General features: G+C 38.3%; 1 protein-coding gene across 1 annotated transcript in view; it reads left to right on the top strand.

Moving 5' to 3' along the window:
* Positions 1-18,901, top strand: part of LOC131062290 (glutathione synthetase, chloroplastic) — a 114,523-nt gene that overhangs the window by 66,466 nt on the left and 29,156 nt on the right. Inside the window, exons 7-11 of the mRNA XM_057995947.2 lie at positions 2,792-2,914; positions 3,032-3,112; positions 3,238-3,318; positions 3,555-3,624; positions 3,783-3,904. Coding sequence (XP_057851930.1) covers positions 2,792-2,914; positions 3,032-3,112; positions 3,238-3,318; positions 3,555-3,624; positions 3,783-3,904 — 477 coding nt within the window. The remainder of the gene's footprint in view (positions 1-2,791; positions 2,915-3,031; positions 3,113-3,237; positions 3,319-3,554; positions 3,625-3,782; positions 3,905-18,901) is intronic.

Below are 18,901 nucleotides of genomic sequence, written 5' to 3'. Positions count from 1 at the left end.
ACCGTTTTAGCTCCCTTGCTTATGGTGAATAATAATCCATGAACTAGCGACTCATACTCAACTACATTGTTAGTGCGGGGGAATTGGAGTCGACGAGCTATGAGAAACATCTCCCCGTCAGGACTGGTTAACTTAAAACCAATTCCTGCCCCCTTTTTGGAATAGGATCCGTGAAACCTCAGGATCCACGCTGCCTCTTCATATTGAGACCATACTGAAGCTGGCTCTACCATTTCCTCCTGTGGGGGTGGTGGAGTTTGGGTTTCCATGGTATTTTCGTTGAATTTTTCTAATATCTGATTGATCTCACCTTCAACCTCTTGTTCGACTGTACGATAGGATGGTGAAGCTTGTATTTCAAAGGTGTCTCGACGATCTTGTAGTTGATCTTCTTCCATATTTATCTCTATATTCTGCTGAGGCTCGGAGAATCCCCGATGGACTTGTCTACTCTCGGTGTCACTTCCGAGATCTGCAAATTGCTGTAGCATTTGATGAACCTCTGTGATTGCTTTGTGACATTCTTTATAAGTGAATTTTGAATGAGATGCGTCGTGAACCCAACACCAATTGGTCAGCAATAGCTCATGAATCTTACTCCTTATCTCAACTCTCCGACACACGTTCGTCCATATGAATTCCTTGAAACTCTCGAACAATCTTTTCTCTTTATCTGGATCGTCCATTACTATGAAGTCGGAAAGGTTTACATTGGTTTCCCCTATGGAGGAGGTTTGTAGTGTCAGAATTTCATTCGTCCAAGGTGTATAGGACCCTAGGTCTATTTCAAGGAACAATATCTCGTTATTTTCTCCATATTCTGTAATCATTAGTCTGAGTCTTGGGGTACTATCAATTTTGATTTGATTGGGAACCCCTTTCCTTGGCAACCACATGTGAGAGAAGTCAGTGGAAATGTATCCATTCAATCTTCTGGACCAATCCCTACTTAACAACATGCCATATCCATCTCAGATGTCTACAACAGAGATATCGATGCAACTTTGCACTCTCGGGTTTGCTGCCAATTGCATGTGAATATTGTTGAGCTCTCCCATCACCGGTACCTCAGTCTTATCTAGTTGTGTGACTTTCTTATTAGTCCTTGCTAGAACAAGTCCTAATTTTTGACAAACGGCCAGTGGCATTACATTGCTGGAGGCCCCGGAGTCTACCAGGCAATTATGCAACATTTTACCAAATATCCTCACCAACAACAGGAATGGAGCAGGTTCATCTTTCCCTTGGTATAAAACTACTTGGTTCTTTCCTGGTTCCTCTTCTTGATCTTTGAAGGGAGAATCCCCACTGTGTGAGCTTTGTGATAATTCTTTTGCTAGAATTTCTTCCTGGAATATGTTTGTGTCCATGAGGACTTCTTCTGGTGTGATGCTTTCTTGGTTTTCAACTGAAGTCTGCATCATGCCTACAAAATTTGGAGATTGTTGTGGGGCATCAGATGACACAATATTGGTATTAGCTGGAACATTGACCGTTCCTCTGTGTACGGCATTTGGTTGAGGGATTCTTGGTGCCCCAGCTTCAGTAATACTACTAAAGATTGTTTCTCTTATCACGCCATCCGGAAGTGTTCTAGTCGGAAGGAAGCCCGAAGACTTCGGAAGCTCGGACTCCCAAAGTGAGGAAGACAAGGGAAGAACTTCAGAACCTTGGGGTTTTGGAGTTCCGGGATAGAGAGAAGAAGAGAAGGAAAAGACCTTCAGAACCTTGGGGTTTTGGAGTTCCGGGATAGAGAGAAGAAGAGAAGGCAAAAGGGTAAGGAACCTCTGAACCTCGGGGTTCCAAAGTTTCGGGGAGAAGGAAGAAGAGGGAGGAGGGGACCTCGGGGTTCCGGGAAAGGCAAGGGAAGGGGACTTCGGAACCTTGGGGTTCCGGGGTTCCGAGAAAGGCAAGGGAAGGGGACTTCGGAACCTCGGGGTTCCGGAGTTTCGAAAAGGGAAAGGGCTAAAGAGATAAGGGGAACTTTGGAACCTGGGGGTTCCGGAGTTCCAGGCAAAGGAGAAACATAAGAGAAGAGGCGAAGGAAAGGAAGGCTAGGAACTTCGGAACCTCGGGGTTCTGGAGTTCCGGGGGAAAAGAGAGAAAGACTAATGAGAGGAGGGGCTAAGCTAGGGAAAGAGCTTCGAAACCTCAGGGTTCTGGAGTTTTGGAGAAACTGGAGAAAAGCTAAGGGAAGGAAGGGAATTTCGGAACCTAGGGGTTCCAGAGTTCCGGAGAAGGAAAGAAAGCGGCTAAGGCAAAGAACTTCCTCCGGACAAGGCAACACTTCATACTTGATGATTCTTCTCTCCTTAATCAATTGGGGCCGCGCTGGTCCATGGAACATATCTCTGATCGGTTCTCACTAATGGACCAAGGGTGTCATAAAATGACAACAATAACCATTCATGTCTATCTATAAATTTAGACTTAAGATTACTCATTCACAAGAGGAAGCAACAAAATATCAATGTTCAGCCTTTCACACATTTGCATCATTTGAATTAAAACCAATGTTCGAAAGAGGAATGTAACAATTATTCCCTTTAAAAACTTAATTTTTTCACTTTTATGTACCAAATAGTGTAGGCTGGTGAGTCCTGAAAAATAATATGTGAGATATGGCCAAAGAGTATGCATATAAAGTACGTAAGTACCCATTTTTACATAAGTAATGACATTTTCTTTTTCCCAACTTGTTGGTTTTTGCTTGATATGTAGAAATGATTTAATAGAATAAAAAGGCTATATATGTGAATACAGATAACATGTTGCTTGGATTTGCTATTAGGTATTTGATCAAACATTTTGGGGATCAACATTGCTTGGATTTGAAAAGAGTGCCTGAAAATACTACAATGAAGAGATATGCAGAGGCATTAGCCCATGCCTGGAAAGAGTTTAATGACTTAAGGTAAAGCTTAAATGATTATCTGTTTTTTTCTTGCATGTTTTGTGCTCTTGTTTTCATTTTCTCATTTGGCACTAAATATAGTTATGGTCTTATTTCTAATAAAAAATAGTTTGGTAGTTCTATTGTGCTGGTAGTTGTGCAGCCAGAAGAGCGCAATATGTATGATCAACATTGGATTTGTATGCTCCTAAAAGAATTATATCCTCATCCACACTGCTTAGAAGAAGATGTACCTTCGAATTTCTATTTCAGAATCTAGCACCTGGCATTTTTCTTGGGGTTTTATTTTAGAACATTTTGCTGAAACCTTAACTTGAAAGCACATATGGGGTGTCAACGGTCCGGAAGACTTTAGCTGAAATTGATGCTGAGGGAGAAATTTTATCAAATGGAAGTCTACAAATGTAAGCATTCTTTAAAGCACAATGTGAAAATCTAACTTGAAGCCTTCCTATTTTTATATTGCCATATTGAACTTATGTCAAACCCTTGTCATTTTTACAGATTGTATAACATATTAGAGCAAGATCTAATAAGTCTTTTATTTAATGTCTTATAGTTTTAAGTTGATAATGCACAAATACCTGAAAAAAATGAATTATTTATCTCAGTGACGATAATTCTTCTTCTATCTTAGCAGAGGACAGCGAGTTGTTGCTGTTGTTTACTTCAGGGCTGGTTATACACCCATTGATTATCCCTCTGAAGCAGTATGTATATTACCTTTATGCTTGATAAATGGTACTCTTCATAGGGGATTGGAATTGATAATTTACAAATATAAGAGCATGCACAACCTTTCACAGTGTTTTTTATTACACATTCAATTTGAATCCCCCTTACATATGTTCTTTGTGTGTTAGCGCAGGAGTGGAGGGGCAGGCTGATGTTGGAGATGTCTTCTGCCATCAAATGCCCATCAATTTCATATCATCTTGCTGGCTCGAAAAAGGTTCAGCAGGAGCTGGCTAAACCCAATGTTCTTGAAAGGTTCAATACATGTGTACATAAACTTTCTTCTAATCATACATTGGTTATCAAGGATGACAATAGTTCCTCTCTTTTGGGTGAGTCTCCCTCATTTGTTGACACTGCCAAGCATAGACTATATGATGGTCTAAGGACTAAAAGAAATCCTTTGAAAAGGACTGATGATTGGACACAGGTGGACAACACAAAAAGAGGAGTGTCCTTATCAAATGGTTGAAGAAAACACACAAACACTTATACTGAGAGGTGGGGTGAATCAGTATAAGATCAAATTTCTCTATTTTAATTTTAGCAATCTCAAAACAAAGAACAAAGCATCCACACAATTAAGATCTAACAAAAGAAAACGATGCACACACGATTTTACATGGAAACCATTGCAGGAGAAAACCATGCCAAGTATTGCTTTTATAAAGAACTTCTTACAAGTTTGTAGGCACCAATCCCCTCCACCGAGCTCCAGCTAAGCAAGAGACTCCAATCTCTTTGAATGAGAGGCTCCAACCTCTTGATCTTGCAAATTAGAAGGCTCCAACATTCAAAATGTAGGATAATTATGATATTGTTGGATCTGCCATAGATCCCTTGAGGGTCTTCAAAAATTTGTCCACTCCTTATAAGTTTGTCTTGAGAATCTGCAGTAAAAACCCTCACTCAGATGTGAAAAATAGTCTTCAAAAGTAGGCTCACAAATCTAAGGAAAATATGCACTAATGTTTGTCAATAGATGCCCTCAAATCTGGAATATAGCTTCACAAGTATTTTGCCTTAGATCTGCTCATCATATCTGAAATAAGCCTTTGAAAATCTGCTCACAAAAGGTTCTTAGGTCTGATTTTAGGTCTGCTGCAAATTTGCCTTTTATTTCTGCTTTTAGATCTCTTAAAATTTGTTTTTTTTTGAATGATATTCAGTGAGTGGATGAATAGAATGACCTCCAAGCAATCCTGCATTTATACACCATCAAGGTGTCCCTTCACCGAACGGTTGCACCGCCTAAATGAGGTTGGCCAGCAACAAGAGTATATCTTTTAATTTAATGTTATTTACCCTCCAACATAGGCGCTAGATTCTAGGTTGGCCAGCATGCAAACAAAATATGTTTTTTATTTATTTAAAATGCATTTGCAACAAGGTTGGCCAAGGCACATTTCATATATATATATATTTTTAAGCCCTTCTCAAGGAGGTCGGCCCTATCAAGAAAAAAAAAAAAAAAACATTTATGTTCTCATTTGCACAAGACAAGGGTCTACCCTGCATCTTGTTTATTTATTGCAGCCTATATATGTTGCATTAAATTTTTAATCTTTTGTCGTTATTTTTATCTTTGCTCAATATCTCTACTCAACTTAATGATTGTCCTTTGACATTAATGACAATATTCCAACAATCTTCCCCTTTGTTATTGATGGTAACCTTGTAAAAGATTAATCTTTTGAGTGCAACGGGGTCAAACAAGTCCTTCTAACTGCAATGCTTCCCGCAACTCAACTTCTTCCCCATTGACATCAATGGTAAGGGGCATTTGGGGCTAACTGGATAAGACAAAATAGCTCCCCATGAACACATGCTTTCATGAGGGGTCAAAAAATGAATTAAACTTGAAATTTTTTAAATAAATGGGCCCCAAATTTAATTGTTTTTGCAATGATTAGTGATTATTTAAAAATAAAAAAAATCGTTAAATGACTTGCAATAATAATTATTTAAAAAAAAAAAACACATTCTAGAGGCAAGTCGGTTTTTCCAGGCAAGTAAAAAAGCAAAGTTTTATCCCACATTGCTTGTGTGGTGAATACTCCAGGTAGAAGCAAGTTTAAAAGGGGGTGGTCAGCATTAAAATAATAATATACCTGCTGAGTGTTGCATCTAAGTGGCAGATTGAAGACAAATTATTGGTTTCAGCTTGGGCCATTTTTATCTAAGTGTCCATTGGACACCATTTGAAGAGTTAGTTGCAGATTGAAGGGCGATTTTGCCTAGTTCAAACTTGGCGCCCCATTGAAGAAGGAGACTACAGCGATTTAGGTGGCTGATTGAACCACCATTGTTTGTGATTTGAAGCATTTCAAGTTTGGCGCCACTCCTCCAGCTAGGTGATTTTGTTTGATAGAGATTTTCTTCCATTTCTGGAGTAGAGAACTTGCATTTGGGAGGCGCCATTGCTGGGAGTTAGCTGTGATTTATTCCTGACCTGCATTTTCTTCCAATGTTGAAGCTGATCAGACCTCCATTGCTGGCTAGAAACACATTTTTCAGACCTATTTTTCACCTACTAGCAATTCCACACTAAGGCAATTTTTGTTGGGGACTATTTTGAGGAGTTTTTTAGTGCACTTTGAGAGGTGACCATTGATGTTGCAGGTCTGAGACACCATTGTTGCAGGCTGTCCTCAGACTTAACTTCATTTCCAGCCACCCTCCAAGCTGGGCGATTTCATTGGGAGGACATTTTATGGTCATTTTCTGGGTTTTTCATCTTTGTTTGAGGTGCTGGTAAGTCTGAAACCTCATTTTGCAGCTTGTTTTCAAACTGATTTTATTTATTAGCCCTCCATTCTTGCCCGGATTTGATTGTTTTGACCTTTGGAAGATTGTTTTCATAAAGTATTTGCATTCCACATGGCTGCAACCTTGTTTAAGTGACTGATTTTTATATGTTGCAGGTTGCCTTCAGACTTATTGGCAGCCATTAGTGAGCTTGTTTGGGTGTTGTAGACATTTTTTGATTGAAAATCAGACTTTTCACACCTTTCCTAAGATATTTGTAGATTTGGTGCAATGTCGAAGTCCATAATTGGAGTTCGGAAGAAGCAACAAAAGATAGTTCAGGAGGGATTTGTAATGTCCCCTTTTACGCTCTAGTTGATTTTGGGGACCGTTGGCCAATTCCGAGACTCGTTGGTCAATCATAGGCAAAAATTAGGGTTTCCTATTTTGTAGGAGGATGCTTTGGTAGTTTTGGTGGCTTGCATGTCATAATTTTACAGTTTTGATTCTGGATTCCTTCTGGGTTTTCAAAAAGCTTCGCAATGAGGGTACATGCATAGCAAGCAATGTAGTTTGACCAACTTACTATATTTAGTAAGTGGTGGCGGAAGCAGCGAAATTCTTTGGGTTTTTTTTGGTTTTCTGAGAGCTTCGCGATGGTATAACTTGCAAATCAATCTGAAGATCTTTTCAAGACTTACTATTTTTAGCAAGTTCGACAGTTGCTCAAAATGTGGTTAAAATCACTTTGGAAACACTTACGATTTTAGCAGTATGCTATTTTTAGTAAGTACTATTTTTAGCAGTGTTATTTTTGGCAGGGGTTTTGCAGCTTAGCTCAGTGCCTATTTTTGGCAGGATCCTGTGTTCAAACTCAGATGATCATTTTCGGCAATGCAGTTCAGTACCTTGGTCTCAACTCTGTTTAGTATTCAGTATTTGGAAGCAAAAGTATTTTTTAATACTTTATTACTTTCCCCTTGGCCTAGGCGTAACTTGGGTATGACAATTAAAGGTGGGTCGATTTGGTGCTCAAATTATTAATTTCTTAATATTGAGTTGGACGTCCCTTTTGAGGTATTTTCTCATTAAAATTATATCTTAGCAATTGACTTAATATTTTTCTATATGGGGTGGTCACTAAAGGGAGAAAATACTTTGGTTCTAAATGAAATATTATTATTCCCTTGGGCGATTTGTGGAGTAAGTGAAATGAATGCAAATTAAAGGAGATTTGAATGTGGATGTTTAATCCCACATTGGAGGCAAAGGAAGTTTGACTTGGGGAGAAAGCTATAAATATGTACCTTGGCTCTCATTTTTAGTTATACTTGTTGAATGATAATGTTATGCTGCCAGGATGGTGCCAGAATTGACCTTCTAAGTTGAGAGCTTCCTAGCAACCATCAGTTTCGTGGTTGAAAGATAGTATCTAGCTGATTATTTGTGACTATCTTTCATCCAGAGAGATAGTTTGTGTTGATCAAAGAGCTTGAGAGATTTTTCAGTTTTGGTGTGTTGTGTGTGTTTCTAGTTTGCTGGTTTTTGGAGTGGCTGTAGGTGATTTTCAGTCATATCTTCCTACTCGTGTGACTGTTTGTTCTAGGTAATAGCTCGTTGGAAGCCTCTCTACTGGATGATTCATCATGTGGAGGCTCATGTCAAGTGGTTTGGTTTGCATTTTCCTTTTGCTGATCGAACTTCTCTGCTGGCCATACATTTCCAGCCAACCCTAGGGCAGCGTGCAACATTTTTAGTGGTGGTTCAATGAAGTTGTTGAGCTGGGGGTCTGATTGCCTATCCTCTAGTAATCATTTGCCGCCAGTTTGGAGTTGTTTGGTGGAGTTTTGAGTGAGTTGTGTGCTTTTCATTGTTGCTGGTTCATTTTGATGTTGCTCTCAGTTTCATTTCAATTTGATTAAGTGTGTGATTGGGTTACAATTTCACTGTTTTCCATTTTAATCTCCAGTAGAACTTTCCTTCTATTAGAGTTGATAGTTCTCTTGTTTTGACAATAGTTGCAAAATTCATTATTGTAAGTTTGTTTCAGTAGTACTGATCAATCCCTTTGCTGCAATTTACTTGTATTTCCCACTGCATAAGTGGAAGAGGCTGGCCATGCTGCCTATCTTTGTTTGTAGTGTTGTCCTCCCGCTGAATAAGAGGTTCATTTCTTGTCCTCCCGTTGCATAAGCGATAGAGTGATTGTTGTTTCAGTTGTTTGGTTTGTTCCTGGCTGGTTTATCGCCAAGAAGTTTCAGAATTTCGATCACCCGCTGTATAAGTGGAAGGGGCTGGCTTGCTGCCCAAGTTTTTAATAATTTCTAGTAATTGCAACTAACGATCCCCTCAACACCGTATGTTGTCACCTTCCCAGATTGGGCACTTGGTGATCAGAAAGTGGAAGGGTTGCATTTTCAAAATTATTGTATTTTCATTGCTAACCCTAATGGGTCTTTGTTGTGTTGTAAACTGGTAAATTTCAAAAAAAATTGTGGGGATATTACAAGATTCTATTCGGAATCCAAAATGTCAGCCAGATGGAAGGTGATTACCGACACAAACATGCACTTCTTGAACATGGATCAAAAGTGGCAAAGGATGTTAGGAGTTGGAAACCAGATCCCCTCTCATACCTATGGAAATATCATGAGGAGTGGTATCTATCAGGCCGTTGGATTTCCACAATCCATACAGTGCAGAGAGATAGTCTTGGAATGCACAAGATGTTACGATCCTCTTTAGAATGATCAAGATTCACAATGAGGTCACCATTGTCTTCCTTGCTGAGGATGTGGTTGTTGAATTATTTGGAATTCCTCGTAGTACCGACATGAAGGATAGGACGAAGGATGCAAATGAAGCAAAGTTCAAATTGAAGGTGGATGCATGTAAGACTATAGTGAACAAGTAATGGATGGTCGAGCCTAAGGCTCTTCATTCCAAGGCTCCCAATACACTCATGTGCACAGATTTGAAAGAGGAAGCGATTTGGTATTCCTACTTAACCGAGTGATGGGGATGTCACAAGGTGCAATATATCATGGATGGATGTTCTATTTTATCCAAGATTGTCTCAAAGGAACAATGATCAATTGGTCAAAAATCATAAGTGACAATCTGGATTTTTAGTTGAGGAATGTGGAGAGAACCAAGTCATTCGCTCTGACTTCCTACCTGTTGTGTATACTTGCGAGATTTGTCACATACAAAGGGTTAATATGCAAAGGAGAAGCCGGGAATGGACAAGGGCAATATAGGAGTTATGAATGTCATCCACAACTGAGTATGTATAGAATTGAATTATAAGAGGGTGCGTGATGCGTTCACCATGTACATTACAAGGATGTTGTAGGGCGGAATCCACAAAAGGTTGTCTAAAGAGGCAACATAGTTGATTGAGCAATACAGATCGTGGTATATACAATTTTCCACTTTCACATACCTAAGGATCCATGGATTTCAATCCAAACCCTACAGGCTTCCTAGGTATCCTATAGACAGAATGATCATGCTAGAGGTGGTGAGACAACTTTTGGAATTTGATTTCATCCAGAAGGAGAAGCATAGAATGGGGCTGACATTTCCTATTTCCGTAGGAAAAACATTGGAAGCCTGCCATTCTGTTGCTGCAACTAGTACAGTGATTGAAGAGCTTGCATTCTATCGCATTGGAACCTACAAGAAGAGAGAAAGATTTGATTTGCATAAGAAAGTTGGAAGGATCAGAGGAGATAGGTCCATACACAAGGTGGACATTGAAGATTATTGGGCCAACTTGATGGATGAGCAAATAGTGAAAAGAAGAATGTGGTCTAGAATGTTCGTGGATTTCATGAGGAAGTGTGAACTCTTTCTCATTCCTGACCAAGTATTAGATGGTAAAGATCATACTCACCCACATTATGAGAATGAAATGAAGAAGGCTATCCTAATGCCTAATTGGTCAGAACAAGAAGTGACATATTTTAATGAATTGATGAGAGAAGTCCTGAGTTTCTCTAGAGAATGGGTAGACAAGCAGATGAACAAATTAGTTGTTATGGGTGTTATCTTCACATATGAGAGGATGAAACAGGAGGAATGCTCTTCTGAGGATGATCAAAGGACAATTAGTGACATGAGGATTCATGCAGATGAGGAGAGTCAGGCTCCAAAGTGAAGGAAGAGTGCACCAAGTGAAACCAATACTAAGGGGTAGGAGATAGCTAGTCAACCAACAAAGAAGAAGAAGAAGAAGAAGAAGAAGCCTAGCATTCCTTTGCCTCCTCTTTGTTTCTCATCAATCAAGGAGATTGATATGCCAGAACAGGATAGAGAATTTGGGCAATGCTCAAACACAGTGATATTACCAAGAAATACTTAGGAGTTACATGCCACAGCTACATCCGCGCTACCTAATGAAGATGATAATCAGCAGAGATCTCCCATTGTCTTTTTGGAGGTTAGCTTGGGAGAGAATGTGTATGATTGGACTAAGGACAATGATGATGATTATGTTATCTCGGCATTGAAGGAGCTTGATCGAGAGATGTGTTCGATGACAGGATGGAGATGGTTGCTATTCCTGATTGGTTGATGAAGAGCATGGAGAAAAGCAAGAAGATGGTACGGGCCTAGGCTATTGATGATATTGATGACTACTTAGCCAGGAGCAATCAGGAGAAAGAACCTAAGAGGGCTAAGATACTTTCAAATATAGCCAAGGATGAGACATGAATGCGGATTGCACAGGTGGCTGTTCCTATTGGAGATCTTACTAGAGATGCTGCTACTCCCATGGATTTCCAGATCACTTCAGTTCCCCTTGGACGAACTACAAAAGAGCAAGAGTTCCAGGAACTTAATGATACAGTTTGAGTGATCAATGCAAGGGTGGACAGGGAAATCGAGAAGAAAGAGAAGTACAAAGAAGAGAATATCAGACTTTAGAGAGTACATTGCAGGGATAAGGTGAGAGAATCCCGCTTTTATTTTATTGTAGTTGATCGTGGACTACATGCAGATTATGAGGCAGCAAAAGATACTCTTGGAACTTGGGAAATGGATTGAAGATGTGAAGAAATAGGCAGATGATTTCCTTACTCATTTTGTCCAAGCATTTGACAGGACAACAACACTTATATTTAGGATACAGTATTTGGAGGGAGTTTGGGATGAATTCCGGCCTATTTCGAAGAGGACTATTTCCCGCTTCAGAATGTTGAAGAGTATCCCTATGTCCACAGTGGTTACGAAAGGAGTTGTGCATGATGGAGACATATATTATTTCCATGGCTGGTATTATTCATTAGCCATGAAGAAATCCACTTATGAGCACACACGCAAGGATTGTATGGAGATGGAAGGATTAATTCAGGAGATACAATTGAAGATTCTTACATCTATTGAGGAGTTATTGAGAGTAGATGTCAGTGAGGCCAGTGGTATACACTTAGCAGAGTTGAGAGATAAAATAAAGTTCATGTACTTCAATCAGTTGGATTCTTTGAAGAAGAATCAGATGGATGATTTTTTTTCCTTGTTCATCCACGTCCACCATTCGCAAAAGCTTATGCCAGATTGGGAGAACACCTTAGATGCTTGCTCGAATGCGTTGGATGTGATTGATTTGCAGCAGGATGCCTTGCCCAACATTTCCATGGAGGAATGGATTTTGTATTAGCTAGATTCTTGGAATATGCTGTGAGAGAAAGAGATGCACGACAAAATCTCCCAGAAGATTCCCTATTTGATGACTAGGCGCCTTTCTATTGGGCCATATGTTGGTGGCTCCATTTTTGATATAAACCCTAATCAAGGCAACTCTAGGGCTTTGTTGGGATGATCTTGGCCCTTGATTTTGATTGAATCTTGGCCATTCATTTTGTTTGAGACTCTATATATACCCCATTGCGTCTCATTTGCAAGTGAGATTTTTGAGAATTGTCAGTATTTGCTGCAGATTTGAATACAAGTCATTGTTCGAATTGATGGTGATTTTTGTTTAAGTGTTGCTTTGCATTTGAGGTTCTCAATTCTTGCAAGCTAGATTAGAAATTTAGATTAGAATTTTTTTTTCAAGTATTGTTAAGTGGATTGAGAGAATTTGTTGAATGTATTTGTGTGGAATCCATTAGTCCATACCAGTAGCCTCTTGCTGATTGTAAGTGTGCCTTGCGTGGTCAACTGGAATTTCTATATGAGTTTAACTTCAATTGTTATATGTCCATTGTTTATGCACTAACTTGAATGGTAATCAATGTCATATGGTAATGATTGGAACAACTTTGAATTATACCTTAGATGATTGCTCTGAGCTTGTGTCAAGTTGTTCGATTTGATGGTGAGACCTTGCATAGTAGGATTCCATTGAATCATTCACCCTTTTCTTGGAATCTAGGCTTTAGAATAGATTTCCCGAACCTTATTCCTTTTGCCCCTTTTTTTAGAAATCCTTGTTAGAATAGATTGAAGAGCTTCATTGCAAAATCCTGTCATTAGCAAAACCTATTCCCATTCATGATAAGCTCAACAAAGATTTGAACAATTGTGTAAGTCCCCAAGCGAAAGCAACATTAACACATCAAGCCATTGAGTTACCCACATGTCAAGAAAACCTTGGAATAGCAATATGATCTTTCTTGCAATCATAGCATATTCAATGATTTTGTTCAAGAGAGGCTAAAATACTTTGGTATTTTATTTTGTGTTCGTATGTGCATAAAAGACACATCAACAGTCCCGAAGGAAGACATTTCAAGAATTATTGAAACAATAGAGCTAGAAAATGATGAACAGTTCGAAGGGGTGCTATCACTTGAGATTGTATATCAGAAACCACTAAAGCAAATTTTTGAAGATGAACTTATCAAGGGGACTCTAATTTTTGAAGACATGCTTATGGAGTATCACAAGGATGCTTGGTTTATGCAAGATACTGAACCTATTGTCACCACAGAAGCGAAGATGAAGAACAATTTGAGGTTGCACTACTACCATTCCTAAGAATTCAAGAATAACCAGCAAGTGAAATTTTGCATATCAAAGATGCAAGTGGAATGATTTGTCACCAATGGTGACCTCTTGAAGTAGCTAACAACCTCTCTTCCGACGATGCACTAGTGAATGGTGAGCAAGAGTTTTTATTTGAGCAAGAGTTGCTATTTGAACATGAACTACGTCATGTTGTATCTTTCCTTAATCCTAGCTTCGAAAGTTATTATGGTTTTGATTATGGGGGTTTTGGGAAAACAACTTGCATTTGGATAGATCATGGACCTAATGAGTTACCCCAGCTAATCATTTTGAGTCATGATTTTCTTGAATATGAGAGTTACATTGAGAGAGCCTACCTTTCTGGGTTTAAAGATGAGTTTGCCCATCTTAGAACCATCACTATTGCCATGCTCTTGCTTCATATCCTGAGAAAATTTGCAAAGTCATGCATACAGGTCGCTTTTTTGAGTTTTGTTCATCTTAGCAGTCTTGTATATGGTTTAGAATAGGTTTTCTTTCTGCATGTTTTAGTTTAGAGGTTTTGTTGAGCCAGGTAGTCAATTTGTCTTTAAGTCATTTGACTCATAATTTCCGGGTGGCTCAGGTAGTTTAGTCGTTTGTTTTCTTTAGCTTAGTTTGTTTTAGTTTTAGTTTGCTTTAGAGTCAATCGTTTCACTTAGTTTAGGTATCCTAAGGGGGAGTTTTTAGTTGTACAGTAGGGTGTTTGTGGTGTTTTTCGCACACGTTGGCAAAATTTTGGATTTTGTGTTCAGTCCATTTCTTAGATATCTATTCATGAAGTGCTTTAGAATACGAGGTTGTTCCTCTCCAACTTTATCATTTGGTTAGGACTTGGAAGAGAATCACTTATTGTGTCTTGATACCGACATCTTTCGATTATTATATTTTTACACGCTTAATCTTTTGCTCTAAGTCATTGTGGTTTCTTAGGAGAAGTTGTGGCTAGTGAAAAATCTTAAATCTTCAGTGCCACTGTAATTCTCAAACCCAAGTGAGCTTCATTGCTTACAAGCCAAATTGTAAAGTTTGGAAAATATGTGAAGTGAAAGCAATATCATGAGAATAGGAAATGAGAAGGAAAAGAAAGAGAAAAAAATAAAATAAACTGAAGATGAAATATCAAAGTGTTTGGCTTTGGGAATATGAGTGTAACTCCATCTGGGCTATGGATGCTCAACTGGCAATGGAGCAATATTCATGAGAATCGAGATTACAGCGATAACCTCGCTTGGGCTATTGATGCTCGTTGGTAGCGAGGCTCTATCCAGGATGCTTATGAAGTTTTGACAAATTACGTAGCTATTCACGACGGATCCTAGTAGTCACATTGTTCTTTTGAGATGGAATGAATACATTAGCACACACATGGGTAATCAAAGACTAAGTGCCTTGATTCTGTTAAGTTTGGATCAGATTTAGAAAAGCTGATGATTTTAATTTTATATGTATTCTAGATGTATAGTTCAATTTGCAGAATGTTATTCTATAACTGATATCTTAATAAATTTTTGACTGGAGGAAAATATTGAACTATAGACAGTTCGAATTTATCAGATTCTTGATGCTGCGTGCACAGTATTTCGTCACAGGGTTATTGCTCAGAGTATTCTCACAATATTATCGATTTTCATTGGTCACATATCAAATGAAACATGTGCAATAATATATGTATATGTTTGACGGTCACATAGGGTCACGACTCTATGTGAAACCGACATGGTTTCACATAGAGTCGTGTGAGTCACACAATAATCTTTGATCAGCGATAACAAATTGATAGATTATAATGCAATAACAATCGGTATAATAATTGACCGATTATATATGTAATCGGTAATATAAGACTATTATCGATTACATATAGAATCGACGATGTGTATAAGCACTGATAGTTAATCAAACAATTATAATGTAACCGATAATGGTACACAACAATAATAATCGATCATGATATTACATTATGACTATAATGCAAATCAATAATAATCATAATGTAATATTGTCATCGATAATTAGAATACTGATCTGCGGTAGGTAGAGGATAGGGATAATAATATAAATGTCCAAGGCCGATAGGCGACTTGGACATTTGATTAGATCGGTCAATGGAATCTGATCGAAGCTACATATCTTCAACACTCCCTCTTAGCTAGGGAGGAACCCTTCTATCTTTTAGTAAGATGCATCACCTTATGGTGATGGTATGAGTAGCCTCACTGTATGTGTAAGAGGAAGATATCACAGTCCTCACTGTGATATGAAGTATTTATGGCATGTCCATGGATATCAAGTCACATGATATCCACCATAAATATCTCTTTAGATCATATTCACCATTATGGCTTGTCCATGGATATCACGTCTCATGATATCCACCATCATGGTATATCTAAAGAAATTACTACGTGGCATGTCTACGGATTTCACGTCACATGAAATCCACCATGAATCTCTTTATGTAATATCCACCATTATGGCTTGTCCACAGATATCACGTCTCATGATATCCACCATTGTGGCATATCCATAGATATTACTACTAGAGATATAAACCATTATGACATATCCATAGATACACGTCTCATGATATCCATCATAATGGTTCGATCAATCAATATCGTAAAATTGTCACCTTACAATAATGATCAGAAGTATAAGTGTTCATCATTAAGAGATCGTTACCTCACAATAATGTTCACAGGGGCTCATTAAGCACTGAACCAAAGTAGTCATGGAGTGACACACACGACACTAATCATGAACCATATCAAATTAATAAGATTGCATTAATAAGAGTTTACACTTTAAACATCTTAGAGAATACATTGGTACTATTAAAACAAATCAATGTTGCTGAGACTCAATCTCAGCTAGAGCTACAATTTCTACCATACCAAGCTTACCTCGAAAGTATGCAAACTTTATTCTGGAAAGAGGCTTGGTGAGGATATCTGCAGTTTGTTCATTTGTACTAACATATCTTAACTAAATAACATTCCTTTCCACCATCTCTCTAACATAATGATAAGGAATATCCACATGCTTTGTTCTGTCAGGAAAAACAAGATTGACAGAAAGCTTTATACAACTCTGATTGTCACAATGGATGATAGTAGGGTCTAGGATTGTCCAAACAATCCTACAAGAAGTTTTCTGAGCCACACAACTTCTCAAGCCCCCATGGATGCTGCAATATACTCTGCTTCTGTGGAGCTGAGTGCAACTGAAGATTGCTTCCTTCTGAACCAGGAAATCATAGCCGAACCCCAACTGAATCGACACCCTGATGTGCTTTTCCGATCTATTACACTCCCGACCCAATCAGAATCAGTATACCCATGAAGGTTTAGGTCCACATCATTAGATTTTAAACCATATCCAATTGTGCCATGCAGGTATCTCATAATATGCTTTGCCGCAACTAGATGTATTTGTCTTGGTTCAGTCATGAACTGACTAAGTGCACTCACTGCATAACAAATATCTGGTCTAGTGTTGACCAAGTACATCAAGGACCCAATCATTTGCCTGTAAAGAGTGGGATCTGCCAAGTCCGAATAAGTTGCATCTTCTCTTAACTTGTGCAAGTTTGTTTCCATAGGTGTAAACATGGATTTACAATCCATCATTCCAAACCTTTTCAGAATGTCAATGGTATACTTTCCTTGACTTAGAATGATTCCATCAGATTTCTGCCATACATCTAAACCAAGGAAATAGTGTAATAGACCTAGATATTTCATATCAAATTCAGATGCTAACTCTTGCTTACATTTGATAATAAGATGATCTTCTTCTGTAATTAATAAGTCATCAACATAAAGAATTAGGATCAATATTTCTCCATTAATTACCTTGAAATATAGGTTTGAATCTGCATTATTCTTGGAGAAACCCAAGCCCAAAAGGTAATGGTCAATCCTCTCATACCAAGCACAAGGAGCCTGTTTAAGACCATACAATGCTTTCTTTAATTTACAAACATGAGATTCCTTTCCATGTATTACAAAACCTTCAGGTTGCTCAAGGTATACTTCTTCCTCAATTACACCATTAAAAAAGGCAGTCTTTACATCCATTTGATGGATCTTCCACCCCCTTGATGCAGCAATAGCAATCACGGTTGTGACAGAAGTATATCGGGCAACAGGAGCAAAGGTTTCTTCATAGTCAATTCCCTCCTTTTGAGAAAATCCTCTAGCTACAAATTTGACTATATATTTTTCAATACTACCATCAGCAACATGTTTAATTTTGAAGAGCCATTTAGAGGAAATAATTGATTTACCTTCTGGTCTAGGTACAATGTCCCAAAGATCATTCTTTAGAATAGATTGGTATTCTTTTGTCATAGCATCTTATCAAACTTGAAGACTAGAAGCTTTCTCAACACTTGTGGGTTCTGACTCAATGATTTCACTCATTAATGCAACATAGCTGGAGAATCTGTGTGGTCTTTTACTTTCCCTGAAGATTCCTTTTGGTGCTGCAAAACCTTCAGCCTCTTGCGTCATGTTTCTTGCGCAAAGAGGTCTTTTCCGGTTTACAACAATGTCTCTAGGCCCATCAGTAGGATCCAAGGGTTCATTTGGATTAACATCTTCCACAAGTTTACGAGTCTCCCTCTGAATCTCAGGAGTATGGTCTTTTTTCATACTTTGAGGAGGCTCTTGATTTTCAATGTCTATCTCATGGATATCCTTGGATTTTCTGAATGCAACATCTTCTTCAAAGATTACATCCCGACTTAACTCAATCAATTTTTGTCCTGGAATATAGATCCTTTAGGCTTTAGATGTTTCACTGTAGCCTACAAAAATTCCCTTCTTGCTTGAAGGTTCTAGTTTTGATATTTTATCTTTGGGTATGTGTATGTATACTGGGCAACCAAAGATTCTCAAGTGGCTTATATCAGGTTTTACTCCTATGAATGCTTCTTCGGGTGTTTTGTTTCCCAAAATGTTGTGAGGGCATCTATTTTGAATATAAACAGCAGTTCTAGAAGCTTTAATCCAAAAGGAAGTATGAAGATTTTGGTCATGTATCATGGCTTTGGTTGATTCTACAATGGTCCTATTTTTCCTTTCTGCCACACCATTTTGTTGAGGGTTATAGGGAACACTAAAATCCCTCTTAATCCCAGCATCACTACAAAAGTTTTTAAAGCTATTAGAGGTATACTCTCCTCCATTATTTGATCTTAAGGTTTTGATTCTTTTCCCTGACATATTTTCTACTAGGGCTTTGAATTCCTTAAATCTCATTAGTACTTCATTAAATTCTTTACTTTTCAAAAAATATATCCTAGTTTTCCTAGAATAGTCATCAATGAAAATAACATAGTACGGGAACCCAGCTAAGGAAGCTAATGCCATGGGGCCACATAAGTCTGAATGAATAAGTTCTAAAACATATTTAGATCTACTTTCACTGTTATGAAAAGTACCTTTAGTGTTCTTCCCCAAGGCACATCCTTTGCAAGTTCCTTCACGTTCTTGGTTAAGC

The sequence above is a fragment of the Cryptomeria japonica genome, chromosome 5, assembly GCF_030272615.1.
Source record: "Cryptomeria japonica chromosome 5, Sugi_1.0, whole genome shotgun sequence".
In the NCBI taxonomy this organism is placed as follows: Eukaryota; Viridiplantae; Streptophyta; class Pinopsida; order Cupressales; family Cupressaceae; genus Cryptomeria; species Cryptomeria japonica.
This window is presented reverse-complemented; position numbering and strand designations above follow the sequence as displayed.